The sequence below is a fragment of the Acomys russatus genome, chromosome X (assembly GCF_903995435.1).
Source record: "Acomys russatus chromosome X, mAcoRus1.1, whole genome shotgun sequence".
Taxonomy (NCBI): Eukaryota; Metazoa; Chordata; class Mammalia; order Rodentia; family Muridae; genus Acomys; species Acomys russatus.
In genome coordinates, this window is record NC_067169.1 from 8,631,487 (window position 1) to 8,646,733 (window position 15,247).

The 15,247-nt window shown below is 41.4% G+C and overlaps 1 protein-coding gene across 1 annotated transcript; it reads right to left on the reverse strand.

Moving 5' to 3' along the window:
• Positions 1–3,614: 3,614 nt before the first annotated feature.
• Rgn (regucalcin) lies at positions 3,615–14,939 on the reverse strand. The gene is made up of 7 exons (XM_051141519.1): positions 14,789–14,939; positions 13,953–14,130; positions 11,730–11,912; positions 7,299–7,514; positions 5,472–5,603; positions 4,879–5,033; positions 3,615–3,727 (listed from the first exon to the last, which is right to left on the reverse strand). Exons 2-7 carry the CDS (start codon positions 14,113–14,115, stop codon positions 3,677–3,679), a joined length of 900 nt encoding a protein of 299 aa, XP_050997476.1. The 5' UTR covers positions 14,116–14,130; positions 14,789–14,939; the 3' UTR covers positions 3,615–3,676.
• Positions 14,940–15,247: the final 308 nt, after the last annotated feature.

Here is a 15,247-nt window from a genome sequence, read left to right on the forward strand (position 1 = left end):
ATACGATCAGGATGTAAAGTGAGCATATAAATTATTAATTATAAAAAGAAGGTCATAGTTCAGCCCCAAAGTCTGTTCTGTGACCCTGACTGATCTCTAGTGGCTTGATTACAATAAATTTTTGTCACCAGCATTGACCTGGTGATGAGTAGAAAATGCTGATGATTCTACTTAAGTGTCTGCCTGGGTCCTGCTTCGTGAACTGTTCCTTGTGCTTCCTGCATATCTTACCATATTCCCTTAGGGAAGTTTGCTAGCATTTTTCAGTCTCTGCTGGCTCTGTTTATCCTTAGGGGTGACACAGTTCTGAGGGTGGTAAGGAGTTGGGCATGAGGTGAGTGTTCTGAGCAGGAAGAGACTTGGCATATACACTGATGTGTAATATTTCTAACAGCTTCGTTTCCTCCTGCAGATTTCTGTTTCTGAAAATATAATCTTCAACCCAATTGACAAAATAACTAACACAAGGAAAGCCAAAACAGTGAATTTTTATTTAAAAAAGAAAAGAAAACAGGAGGAGGGGGGACGTTGGTAGAGGTGGTGGTGCACACCTTTAATCCCAGCACTCATGAGGCAGAGGCAGGTGGATCTCTAAGTTTGAGGCCAGCCTGGTCTACAGAGTGAGTCCAGGACAGCCAAGACTACACAGAGAAACCCTGTCTCGAAAAAACAAAACAACAACAAAAACAAAAACAAAACAAAAACAAAAAAACAAAAAAAATAAGCCTAGCGTAGTGGCGCATGCCGTTAATCCCAGCACTCAGGAGGCAGAGGCAGGCGGATCTCTGTGAGTTCAAGGCCAGCCTGGTCTACAAAGTGAGTCCATGACAGCCAGGGCTACACAGAGAAATCATGTCTCAAAAAATGAAACAAACAAACAAACAAAACCAAAATCATCACCATCGCCACCCCCACAAAGAAATCATAGAAAGTGTGTTCTCTGTCAACGATAGGATTAAAAAACCTGAACTCAAAGCCAGAGACCATAACAGTAAACTCTCTGAGCATTTCTAAATTAAGCAACGCACTCGAGGACTGGCAAGATGGCTCAGCTGTGCCTGCCAGCAAGCTTAATAACCCAAGTTTCATGTTGGAAGGCGAGGACAAACTTCTGAAACGTGCCTTCTGTTCTCCACAGGTGCACTGTGGCGTGTGTATGTGCACACTCACATCCAAGCAACAAATACGAGATACATTTTTGTAAAGGGCTGGAGAGCTGGCTCCATGGTTAAGAGCAGTGCCTGCTCTTCCAGAGGACTTGGATGCAATCCCTAGCCCCCACACATTGCTCACAGCCATTGGTAACTTGAATTGCAGGGAATGTGACTTTTTTTCTGGCCTCCGCAGGCAGTAGGCACTTAAGTGGTTTATAGACATATATGCAAGAAAAAAACATAAAGTCAACATTAAAAACCTAAATGATTTGACAAAGAGGAAAGATCTAGGAAATTAAGATTTTTTAGAACGCGAACAAAAATGAAGATGTAAGCTGAGCATGAGGATGCTGAAACAAGAGGAGCCCCTGAGGTGTGATAATTAGGATATTTGGTCTCTATTGCCAGCCTGACAGAACTTAGAATTAACCTAGGAAACGGGCCTCTGGGAGCCTGTATGAGGATGTTTCCCAATGAAGGGGGAAAGCCCACCAAGAATGTAGGTGGAACCATTCCATAGTCTGGAGTCCTAGACTGAACAAATAAGGACACATTGAGTAGAGCGTCGGAATTCTTCACCTCGGGTTCTTGACAGCAGATGCGCTATGTGTGCCTCACAGATGTGCGCTATGTGTGCCTCACAGCTGTGCTTCTCCAGCCCAGCTGGGCCCCATCGTGCCTGCCCCTCCTTGATGAACTGTACTTGCAAACTCTGAGCCAAAGCAAATGATAAGTTGCTTCTTGTAAGGTGTTTTGTCACATCAACAAAAAGCCACCGGTGCAAGGAGCCAATTCTCTCAAGTTAGTTTACAACTTTTAAAGGAATTCCAGTTAACATTTGGAGCATGTTTTATTCGAGGTGATTTAAGAATTTATAAATGGACTGGTGTGCGTTGCATTTCAGTGCTGGAACATAAGTTTAAGGCCAATTCCCAGAATCCCAATAGGAGTGAAATCAAATCTTATTGAAGGCCAAACTAACATTAACTAAAACAATTCTGAAGTTGGAAGCTGGTAGCAGGCGCTCATGTCTATCAGCCCAATACTCCAGAGGCTAAGGCAGAAGGCTTGTTATGAGTTCAAGCTAGCTTGGGTGACAGAGTGACATTCAATCTCAGAGATAGAGAGGGGGGTGCAGGGGGAACAAAACAAAAAAACCAAAACAGAATAAACTTGGAGAAGCCACACTACCCAGTTGTGTGTACTGGGGACTGAAGCCAGAGCTTTATGCATGGTGGGCAAGCCTTTTACCACTGAGCTATATCCCCAGCCTGGCACTACTCAATTTTAAGGCAAATTTAAAGGGACAGAAAGCAGATGGGTGATTTCCTGAGGATGGGGGACAAGCATGCTGAAGGGCAGAGGAAAACGATAACCATGGGACATACGTAAACTTTCGGGGATAGTGAACAAATCCATTATTTTGTCTACGTGGTGGATATGAATATATACATATTTATCACATATATGAATATATATGTCAATTTTACGTATTTTAAATATTGTCAGAATAATAATGGCTCCAAAATATTGCTTTAAAAATTCTTTCCAAGCTAGGCATGATAGCACACATCTGTAATCCTAGCACCTGGGAAACAGAGCCAGGACGATTGGGAGTTCAAGGCCAGTGTCACCTACATAGCAAGTTCAAAATCAGTCTAAGCCACATGAGAGAGAGAGAGAGACTGTGTCTCAAAAGAGGAGGAGGATGAAGAGGAGGAGCTGGGGGAGGAGGAAGAAGAGAAAGCAGCAATAGCAACAAGTCAAATGCTCAGCCACCTGAGTTCAATCCCTTCAACCAACATAGTGGAAGGAATAACTGAGTCCCATAAGTTGCTCTCTGACCAAATCGAAAACACACACACACACACACACACACACACACACACACACACACACACACACACACACACACACACGTAAAGCCATGTAAAGAAAATTCTTTGCAATTCACTTTAATGTCCAGTAGGTGGCAGTCAGAACCACAGATTGAGTCATGGTGTTCCTTTGTAATACACCACACAGAAAGAGTCACATAATCATTATAAAGCACCACCAAGTTTCTATGCACTGATTTTTGGAAGCCTTGGGCAGTGCAAGCATGGAATGCAGAAAAAGAATAGACACAGTCCCATTTCAGCCCCCAGAGCTCACTGATCATCATCAGGCAGACTGCCAGTTAAATTACCTTTTACAGGATCTTTTTTAGTAGAAGGCCTAGAGTGCGCTACCAAAACCACTTGTCATTCTTTCAGGAAAAAAAATCTACCTTTAAAAATTGTAAATAAAGGAATCCAGGGATGTAGGTTGCTGTCAGTATATGTTCTTAATTAATATGCCACACCCTAGGTTTTATGTCCTAGCACCCAATCAAAACTGTAAATTAAAGCTTGACCATGCTATAATATCACTGTTTCATTTTAAAAACTAGATTAAAAGATTAAAAGTTCATTGATCTTAGTCCCTTAATTCTCCAGTTGTCTTCAACGTTTTGTCTTCTGATAACAAGGAAGAGCTGCAGTTCACCCTGCATAGGAATATGGGGCAATTCCTTTGACCCCAAGACCAGTTATCTGTTGAAAAAGACAAAAGAGCAAAACTGATGAATTATAAATAGTCTTCAAAACCATTGTTACAAAGTCAGGCATGGCGGCTCATACTTGTAATCCCAGAACTTGGGAGGCTGAGGCAGGAGGCCTGCTGTGAGTGTAAGGCTAGTTTGGACTATATAGTGAGATCTTGCCACACAAACACACAAAACCACCAAGAAAATTATGATTTATAACAATAGCATCAGCTACCTTTCTATTTTCTATCGTGAAAAAAAATTAGCTGACTAGGTATTATGTACATGCATTCTAGTCCCATGAGCAAGCATGAACATTAATATAAAACAATTGATTTCTATCATTTTTCTCACCTGCCAACAAAGGTCTTTCTATGTTTCTACTTTTTTGGGAAAAAAAAAAGTGTTGTGTTTTATAGCCCAACCTGGCTTTGAGCTCACCAACTTTATGTTCCAACTCCCAAGTGCTGAGATTAGGAGTCCACCACCACAGCCAGGGTTTCCACACATATTTTCTTTTTTTTTAAGATTTATTTATTATGTAAACAGTATGCATCAGATCACATTATAGATGGTTGTTAGCCATCATGTGGTTGCTGGGAATTGAACTCATGACCTCTGGAAGAGCAGACAGTACTCTTAACTGCCAAGTTATTTCTCCAGCCCTCCACGCGTATTTTCAAACTCAAAATGTATATGATTGTTTTTTTAAATCAGTGTTTGGTCTGTCACAAAACATTGTTTAAAAACCTGTACATGTTTTTATGGCATCAAAAACAATCAGATGAAATTACAAATTCTGAGTCGGGTGTGGTGGCGCACGCCTTTAATCCCAGCACTCGGGAGGCAGAGGCAGGCGGATCGCTGTGAGTTCGAGGCCAGCCTGGTCTACAAAGTGAGTCCAGGATAGCCAAGGCTACACAGAGAAATCCTGTCTCGAAAAACCAAAAAAAAAAAAAAATTACAAATTCTACTGAAGCATGAAAATACTGTAAAATACTGAGACAGACATCCATCCTGAGCTTAATGTGATTAGTTTAACATGCGAACTAGGATTAGGTTTGGGATGTATGCAAAAGCAACCATCAATTATTTAATAGAATACCCTCCACAACCCCCACAATCCCCCCCGACACAAACAAAAAAAGGCCATATCACCTTGAAAATACCACCGGCATCAGGCTGCCTCAAAAGGCCTTCGGCGTCCACCCCGTCCCTGGCACAGGTCACGTACATTTCTGAGTAATCCTTCCCTCCGAAGCAGCATGAAGTTGTTCTGTCAACGGGCAGCTTCACAGTTTGGAGCCTTTTCCCTAGGTCACCAAGTATTTAATTTGAAATTTAGTTCTAAAAAAAATTTGCAACGTACACAATGCTTCTTAACCTTTTATGAAAGGCATGGAATCTAAGAGATGGTAGAGGTCAGAGGTCATCCCTTGGAAGGAGTTAATGTAGGCTTCACTTTGAAGTATGGCTTGGTATTCACTAGGTAGCCCAGGCTGCCTCACCATCTTCTTGTTTTAAGCCTCCTGACTCTTAGGTTTATAAGCCATCACATTACCCAGCTCTCATCCATGTATTTAACTTGCCTTCTCTGACAACTGAGTTTTGACAGAGAAACTTCCATAGGAAAAGACACTCTGACTATAAATTTGGGGTTATGTCTTTTGCCTTTATTTCCAAAATCATCCCGTTAAGAGCACTAATACGGCTCTAACCATATTAGGAATGGTCTAATGCCTCCAGCTTACCTGTCTCAGGATCTACTCGAATTACTCTTCCTCCGTTGTAACAGGCCACCCAAAGCTTTCCCTCTGCATCAATGCACATTCCATCTGGGATTTGTTCATCTTTCTCCATCTTGTAAACAGCTCTGCGGTTGGCTGTGGTTGAAAACAAAATCAAAACACAACAAAACAATAGGTCACCCAATGCTGACAAGTAGACAGTGCACTCTCAAGCTGGTCACTTGTGTTTGTCTCATGTCTGGCATGTGAACAAAGGATTTTTATCACATGATTTGGGATAGATTAACTCCCTTTTGTCTTTATACAGATATATCTGTCTAGGATTTCAGAGGAAAACAAATGCTTTCTTTTCTTTTTTCTTCTCTCTCTCTCTCTCTCTCTCTCTCTCTCTCAGTTCTGGGGGTAGAATTCAGAGCCTTATATATGCGAGATAACTGTTCTATCATTAAGCTAAATTATTTATTTAGAGACAAGGTCTCATACTATATCTAAGGCTGGCCTAGAATTCACTGAGTAGCCCAAGCTGCCTTCAGAGTCTTAAAGTAATCCTCCTGCCTCAGACTTCCAATTGCTAGGATTAGCCTTGAAGGATCAGCTACCATATCATTTTCAGACTACTTAATAAAGTGTCACTAGGGAGCTCTCTGAGGCCCACCTCAACTAAAGCTTTGCAAGCCCATCTCAGACATTCTTTAGTTTGTGGCTAGATCACTATCTTAGTTACCCAAATTCCTACTTTGACCAAGTCTGAGATCTGTAAGGCAGCTTAATGGTACCATATGAACAATGCATGCACAAAACCTGGGGAGACACCTATTCCTTTTCTTACGTGCTACAAAATCAAGAAAAGAAGTACTGAAAGAGTTTGCTTCTTAAAGGAAGAGCATTCTAAAACCCACACTCTGCTTAAAGAAGATTTACAGTATATAAACAATCACCATCGAAAGGTAGAAAAGAGCTGGAGTTACACCTCAGTGCACACACAAAGAAATGAGTGTGATCCCCAGCACCTCAAAAAACAATTCATAAAAATAGCCAGCTACAAAATTCAGGTCATTCCAGCAATCAGATGGAGGTATAATGGGAAAATGTTAAAACCATGTGTAAGGAAATTGGGTAAGAATAGTCATAAAAAAAAAAAAAAAGAGCGCTACAAACTTCAAAGAAAAGCATCTGTACTGGAATATTTTGCCCTTGATTAAATCTACATAAAGTCTTGTGATTTTTTTTTAAAGTCATTTTTATGATTGGTTTTGCTCTTCCTGTCTGGCACTTTTCATCAAACAGTTTCAAGGTCTCCCTTCTAAATTCTTTTAAATAATTTCTTTCCTCGAAGTTTTCAGAACATTGGTGGAACTGAACTAACCTGGAAGCCTTTTTCTCTCATTTTTCCATTTCAAAGGTGGTTCATTTGCCTCTGAATTCTTGCCTATGGTTAACTAGAAATCAAATAAGAATCAGGAACCAAAAATTTTCAGGCTTCCCTCTTTTTATCACGTTCTGCTGTATATTACGTGCCTCTTGGCACTGTCTTGATAGGGCAGGATTCATCCTCTGAGGAAGCCCTTTTTAGTGATGGGAAGAAAGATTAAAGGCCTATCTGCGCTAGACCAGCTACATCCCTAGTTCCAAATACCAGACTTCAGATGTGTTGAGGACCATAGTTTCACTGGCACCATAGCCAAGCCTGTGTCATCATCATTATGTTGGAAAGTTCTCTACTGTTTGTCAAATAAAGCCCTTCACACAGGCTGAGGAAAAGATCCCTTACTAGTCATGAGCATGCAAAAATATGAGTGGTATTAGGAAAAATAATAAAGACGAACATACAAATCTCTCCTGTTTGCAGGTCATAGTCAAAGGCGTCCACAGAGTAGGACAGGCTGTCAATGTAGTAGAAAATTTTATGGTCCAGGGACCAATCCAAACCGTTGGAGATGTCCACTTGGTCAAAGTATTTCTTCACATTGTGATCAGGAAAGAGGGAGTACAAGGACCCTTGGTGCCGCTCAAGAACCGCTGGGGCTATTTCCTCAGCCATGGTACCTTTGCAAAACACAGAACATTAGCTCAGTTCTATAGATTCGCACCCAGCACACAGCCCCATCCTTCCCAATGAGGGATCATTTTCAGTATTTATGTCAAGAGAATTTTATACAATCTCAAATGTATATCATCTCTTTCATGTCTTTTAAAGATGGCAATTGTCTTTCTTATAATGCAAATAAAAATTCTCCCAGAGGCTTCATGAGGCAGGAAGGTGCATTTGAAATAAGTTGGTGACATTGAGGCCCAGTTGGTCTACATAACACCTCCCCCACACCACCCCTGTCTCTCTCTCATTCTCTCTCTCTCTCTCTCTCTCTCTCTCTCTCTCTCTCTCTCTCGTGTGTGTGTGTGTGTGTGTGTGTGTGTGTGTGTGCGCACACACACACACACTTTAACAATTTAGAGATAGGTTTCAAATAAGAAGGGGCAAACATGTACTAACCTCATTTTCTCCAACCGAGCACAAGTATAAAACCTGAACAAAGTACATAGTATAAGCCAAGTGTGGTGGACACCTCCCCTGTAATCCTGTCACTCTGGAGGCTAAAGGACAGAGATCAGGAGATTGCGAACAGCCCACAATATGTAAACATATAATCCCTTAAGAGATATTTATGAACTCCCAGGCTCATCCTCAGCCTGATCACACAGATCAGATTGTAATCAGCATGCCAAAGGTTTGGGGAATGGAGCTAATGGGTAGAACTTTTCTGCTCCAAATGAGCTAAGAGGCACACATGTGGGACAGATCCTCCTTGTCCCTAATGCAAACCAGCTTGGAATGACTGGCCTTGTTCAAAATGTATATGCTGCTTCCTCAAATAACTATAACATGTCCTAAATTATTTAAACAATGTTCAGAGTCTCATAACATAATATTCATAATGTCTAGGATATAACCTAAAATTATTTGGTGAAGGGCTGGGTGGTGATGGTGCACGCCTTTAATCTAAGCACTTGGGAGGCAGAGGCAGGAGGATCACTGAGTTCGAGGCCAGCCTGGTCTACAAAGTGAGTCCAGTACAGCCGAGGCTACACAGAGAAATCCTGTCTCAAAAAACCAAAAAAAAAAAAATTATTTGGTGATATAATTTGGTATTACATGTCTCCAAAAGTCCATGTGTTAGATAGAGGCTTGATACCCTAGGATGCTGCGGCTCTTTTGGGGGTGGAGCCTTCAGGTCACTGGAGGAATGACCTTCAATGGGATTGTGGAACTCTGGCCAGTCTAGTCATCCTATGCTTGCTGGCTCACAAGGTATGCAGTTTGTTCTACCATACATTCTCAACATAACGTGTTGCCTCACCAAAGGCCCAAAGCAATCGGATTATTTGATCACGGATTTGAATCTTTAAAAACATGTATCAAAATAACCTTTTTTTCTCTTCATAGGTTAACTGGCTCAGTTATTTCATTATTGTGCTGGAAAGATGATGAATAAACTCAGCAACACAGAGAAGGGTAGATGATTCCATCAGTGTAGGAAATGAACAGATTCTGAAAATTATATGGCACAAATATTGGAAGGCTTTGGTAAAAAAAAAAAAAAAACTAATGAAAATCTTATAAAAAATATTTAAGTAGTCATTAAATGAAACTCGAAATAGAAAACATTACCAAAGTAGAAGAGGAGAAAAGAATGGAGCCTGTAGCTATGGCAAGCAAAATGGCCAATACCTCATTGAATTCGTAGAAAAAGAAAAAGTGCAGGGAGAAACTGGTTTGAATATTATGTGGCTCAAAATGCCCCAGATTTTCAGTAGATTTAAGAAACTAAGCAAATCTAAAACATAGCAAATAGAAAGAAACCCACACTTAACACACTGAGATCAAATTGCTGAAAACCAAAGTCAAATAAAGATGTTTGAAAACAATAAAGGAAAAAATTTTACATTACGTATGGTAGGCAAAGAGGGGAGTTATAGATTGAACATGGCCAGTTTACTGACAATAAATAGTAATTCTAAATGTGTATGTGTTTAATAGTAGAGCTTAAAATACACAAAGCAAACTTTGTCATAAGTGAAAAAAGGTAGAAAAATATTGAGTTATGTTGGAAACAATCCATACCCTTCTCTCAGTGGTAGACAGAAACAGACAGGATGCTGGCAAAGCAATAGAACTGAAAGCTGAGTTACTGATGGTTACAGAATGCTTCACCCAACAATGGCAGAGTATGCATTCTTCTCAAGTGGTCCATTCACTCAAGTCATTATTCTTCAGTAGTCATGGAGATAGAAGTGGATGTCAAGGGATCTCAGAGGCCAAAGCAGACTCTGATTATAATGAAGAAACCAGAAAGCAACTATCTCATAATTCATTGGAAAGAAGAGGAAATTAGATTGCAAATAGGAGAAGCAAACCTGAGTGGCAGCAAACCTGACAGGATAGGTCCTCCTGAGGAGGACGGGTCACTCAGCGATTTCCTGCTATTTCAAAGATGGGTTTGCTTCATGAACATTCGTCTACACTAGCTACCTCACAGGAAGAGACGGAAGGACATGTGAAAGGGCTATCCTTTCTCTTTCTTCCTCCTTATTAGGTTGTGCTGGGTAGCCCAGGCTGACCCTGGACTTGCAACATTTCTGCCTCAGTGGAGAGCTATGATAACTGGTGTATGGCATCAAGATTTATCTGGCAGAAATTATTGAAAAATGCACTCTCAGTGGACTCTCATCTTTAATCTTTCAACCTGTACTTGGTGTTATCTGTAGTTGTACATAGTCCAACAAAATGCGGACCAATATATAACCAGTTTGATAGTGGATCACCATAGGAAGAGTGACATTAGCCAACAGCATGAAAAGGCAGTATAGGGAGGCAAAAATAGAGATCATGGCCAGGTGTGGTGCACATGCTTTGAATCCCAGCACTCGGAAAGCAGAGGCAGGTAGATCTCTGTATAAGTTCAAGGCCAGCCTGGTCTACAAAGTGAGTCCAGGATAGCCAAGGCTACACAGAGAAACCCTGTCTCAAACAAACAAACAAACAGAAAAAATAGAGATGGTGAATCAACTTTGGCTAATTTCCAGGATAGTTGTGATGGGAGGCAAATGAGAAATAAGTGTGAAATTTTAAATTACAGTTCTCTTAAAGCTATGTATAGTTAGATGAGGTGATGTATGTGTGTCTATAATCTTGACATTTGGGAGCTGGAAACAGGAGGATTCCAAGTTTGAGGTAAGCCTAGGCTGCAGAGCAGGTTTCAGGGCATCCTGGGCCCCATAGCGAAATTTTTTCTCAAAGCAACAAAACAAAACAAACCAGCAGTTACTATTCAGGAGAGGAATGCAACAAGACCTCAGCATCACCAATGAGGGGCAGAGGGACAGTGTGTACCTCCACACTGGATGCCCTGGGAAGGACAGGACATCACCTCCACAGTATTCTAGCCAGGAATGTCTAACATCAAGCTAATCACAAGGAAACATCAGACATCTACAAAATGAAGAATGTTCTATTATTAAAGAGGGTGGGTGGGACCATATTCTTCAAAAATGGCAACACCATAAAAGAGAAGGGGGGAGGGTAAGGAAATGTTCCATATTAAGAGGATGAAGAGTGCAGTATGTGATCTTAAACTAGAAGGGAAAATTCCATAACCGTTGTTATTTGGTCATTTGCCATAACATGAATATAGACTTATTGAATCAATGCTAAACTTCTGCAAGTTGCTTACTATATTGTGTTCATGTAAGAATATGCCATTTTCACCAGGCATGGTGGCATACACCTTTAATCCCAGAATTCAAAAGGCAGAGGCAGGTGGATTTCTGTGAGTTCAAGGCCAGCCCGGCCTTAGAGTCAGTTCTTGAGCAGCCAAGGTTCCATAGAGAGACCCTGTTTCAGAAAAAAAAAAGCCATTTTTTCTTAGGAAACACATGCACACACACACACACACACACACACACACATACACACAAATGATTCTGGAGAGAAATAGGATTAGCTAGAGTGTGTATTAAAATAAGAACAAAACATTTACCAGTAACTCTAGGTTAGGGTATATAGAGGGATATTCTTTATATAGTATTACTTTTTGTGGTAGAATAGTCATCTAGCATATTTAGGGGGGTTTTGTTGTTGTTGTTGTTGTTGTTGTTGTTGTTGTTGTATCCCACAACAACAGAAGGGGGATTAAAACATAGCAAATAGGAACAGAAGAAGGAAGGAAGGAAGGAAAGAAAGAAAGAAAGCAAAAGAAGTCATACCAGCAAAGTATCTCCCAGCAGGATCCACCTTCCCGTCATTGAATCGATTGTTTTTCTTATCTTTATCCACCATGGCTAGGACAAACACTGATTGATCTTCCCAGTTCAAAGCACAGAACTTGGTTCCAATGGTGGCAACATAGCCTCCCGACTGTCGAAGTGCCACTGAACTGACGGGGGCATCTGCAGAGGTAAAGGTAATAGCTAGAAGGTAGGAAGCACTCTGGTGGTCCCACAGCACAGAGGTCACTGTGTCATGTACCATTTCTTAGGAAAGGGGCCTAATGAGTTTTAATGATACCAAGAAGGTGTCTCACCATATAGCTGAGGGTAGCTTCCGCCTCAGGATTCTCTTGCCTCCACTTTCTGAATGCTGCTATATGGTGTGCACTGCCATGTCTAGTTAATACGATTTTCAAAAGGTCTTTATTTTCAGTATATTTAATTATAAATTGTTTCTCATTTCTCAAATATTTTTTGAAAGCATGCATGGTCAAAATAATACAACTGTACACAAAATGAAATACAATCTTTATATCTCTTTATTGTTATATTACTATATTTTTTATTTCAGTAGTTTAGTTTATCTGGTTTTAATACTCTTTTATGTATTGAAAAAAACCTTTTTTTTAAGTGGAGAGAGATTACTTACCATGGTGAGTACCCACAGGAAATACATTTATCTGAATTTGTTTAGAAACATTTCCTAAGCACCTCATTAATGCTGAATGCTCTTAGCTCAAAGCCCTGCTCAGAAGTTGACTCAAGCCCTTGGGAGCCCTGGGAATTTGCAAGACCCTATAAGGAGGGTCATGCTTTTAACAAGGCTCCCAACTATTATGGCCTCAGATGTCTCCTGATAGCTCAACTTCCTAACCTCCTGCTAACACACAAACCCTTTGCATGACTGGGAGGATTTGCAGATTAGGGGTAGGAATTTTGTGAATGCTGGGAATGAGGGACCAGGGAAGGCAGAGGCAGAAGCATTTTGCTTGGAGCTATACACACATAGATAAATTAGATGCTGCTCCCAGTAGCGTTTGAGAAGTGGAAACAAGAACCTCCGAGTTCCACATCAACTGTTGTAGGTACTTAGCAAGTCCATGCCTTATAATGAAAACTAGGCCTGTGAGACGGCTCACCAGACAAAAGCTTGTGGCCACTAGGCCTGATGACCTGAGCTCAATCCCCAAAATTCATATAGTTGAAAGAAAAACTCCCAAAAGTTGTCCTCTGACTTCCACACAAGATAGAAGGAGTGAACTACTGCAAGTTGTCCTCTGACCTCAACATGTGTACCATGGCACCAGTGCTCCCCACACAGACAAAATCAATTTTAAAAAGAAAGCTGCTTTTAGTCTGGGAATGGACTTTGTGCTATGCAAAGGCCCCTGCATTCAATCCCCAACACCAGGGGAAAACAAGCTCTAAGTTCTCAGTTGAATTCATGGGAAGATAGCAAAACCAGAAATTCCCGTAATCATAGAGAACTCCTGGTATCTCTTCCTATGAATCCAATAACAAAAACAGAAACTGGTTTGTCTACTGATAATCACACCCAGCCCACTGCCTTGAGCCATGAAAAGCCCTAGAAACCCCTTATCTGAAACCACAAAGCTCTCTGGGGAGTCCCATCAGGAATCCTACATTTGTGCAGTTGAACACAGTCCCGGTTGATGCTTTCCAAGCTTAAGAACTCTTCTTTTCACAAAGAAGTGAGTGATAGATACATCTTACATCTGTTGTTGGCCTTTTTTTTTTAATTGTAGGGTTTGACCTAACAAGGGTAGATGGTTTTTGCTATGTGACTAATGGAGTCTTGGGCTATGGATGCTATGATCTGAAGGCAATCAGGAAAGACACTATAGTAGCTGAGCATCAACACAATAACGGGGCACGGGAGATATAGCCCGAGCATGCCTGAGACCCAGCATCACAGACTAAAGCAAAGGAGAGTCGGGGATGCTGTGCTCCATGCAAGAGGATGAGAAAAATATCAATGATCCATCTTTTCCAACTTGGGTCCCAATGGGAACACATGAATCACAGACACAGAAAACCGGACAAGCAACTGGTTTCAAAGCATTTTCAGTTAGGCTTTAACAAGGACCCAGGGCAACAGCAAAGAGGATGATGCCCTCGCCCCCCCACCCCACCCCGCCCAACACTCCACTGGGAAAAGATGGCTAACTGCAAGCCAAGGAGCTCAGCTCTCCTTCTTACCCACAGTCATTCGGTGCACTTGCTTGCTGACTGAATCCCATCGACAAAGCTTCTTTGCTGGGATGTCTACAAACATCAGAGAGTTGGCTGCTTCTTCCCAAATGGGAGACTCCCCACACCTGCAGTGCTCCCGTAAAATACATTCAATCTTGATGGAAGACATGGTGGCAGGAAAAGCCTATTAACAGAGGACAAATGCAAGGCAATTACAGGAAGCAAATTCAGCACAGCAGCCACTACAGATGGCAGACACACCCCGTTTTACAGCAATGTGCAGGTATTACAGTTTTTACAAGTTTCAGATTAATGGCAATCCTGCATTAAACAATTGTAGGTGCACCAGATTTCTAACAACTCAGACAGTACTTAGAATTTTGAGCAAAAAAATTTTTTGTTTTTGTTTTTAAAAGTTAAGATATGAGCATATACAGGGGGAGGAGGTCCCCCTCAGTCACAGTCATAGGGGAGGAGAGTAAGGGGAAAATGGGAGGGAGGGAAGAATGGGAGGATACAAGGGATGGGATAACAATTGAGATGTAATACAAATAAATTAATAAAATAAAATAAAAAAAGTTAAGGTATACACTATAGCAGTTCTGTACACTGTAAATGTAACTTTTATATGCACCGGGAAGACAATGTTTTCTTATAAAATTCATTTTATCACAGCAATCTGGGATCAAATCTAAAATCTCCTGTGGTATGCCAGTGTCGGATCAGAATAGAAAGGTGGGTGTTTTTCTCAGTCAAAGCAAAGTATACAGCACGTCAGGGGGTGTAGGAAGAAGCAAAAAGAGCAGATAGGACAGGACTTGAGGCCTCCTCAGCCAACTTACCAGTGACGGTTTCTTTTCAAGCTATCTCCAAAATAGAAGAGAAAGAAAACACTCTGCCCTCCACACCTTGGCAGTAATGACTTTCATCTAGTCAGCAATGCCTTTTATGCCAGCACCCTGGCCTCCAAGGGGCGGGCAGCTCCCCCATTGGTGCCCCTTGGAATGTCTGCAGGTTACCTTTCTATGCTATCACCCCTCCTTCATCCATTGATTGCATTGATTTCCCCGCCCCCCCCCACCCCCGGAGGCAGCCAGTTTTAGAAATGTGTTTTATCAGCGATAATATACTGACTTAAGTTTACAGTCAGAGGCATGGTCTATGGCTGGGGTAGAAAAGTTTCCTAGTTGTTGGGTAGGCCCTGGGGTTAATTGCCAGCACTGTCCCTACCCTCCCAAGCCTCCCAAACCCATGTTCATTTTCAATTCAGACTATGGCAGGTGTGAAGGATGTGTGTGTGT

Bases quoted from the DNA above. Each gene is read 5' to 3' on its own strand.
- Rgn (XM_051141519.1), bottom strand. From the start codon at position 14,115: ATGTCTTCCATCAAGATTGAATGTATTTTACGGGAGCACTGCAGGTGT. The intron at 5,604-7,298 runs GTATGTTCGTCT...TTTCAACCACAG, and splicing joins CCTGCAAACAGGAGAGATTT to CCAACCGCAGAGCTGTTTAC. The intron at 3,728-4,878 runs GTGATATGGCCT...CTTTTTCAACAG, and splicing joins ATGCCGGTGGTATTTTCAAG to ATAACTGGTCTTGGGGTCAA.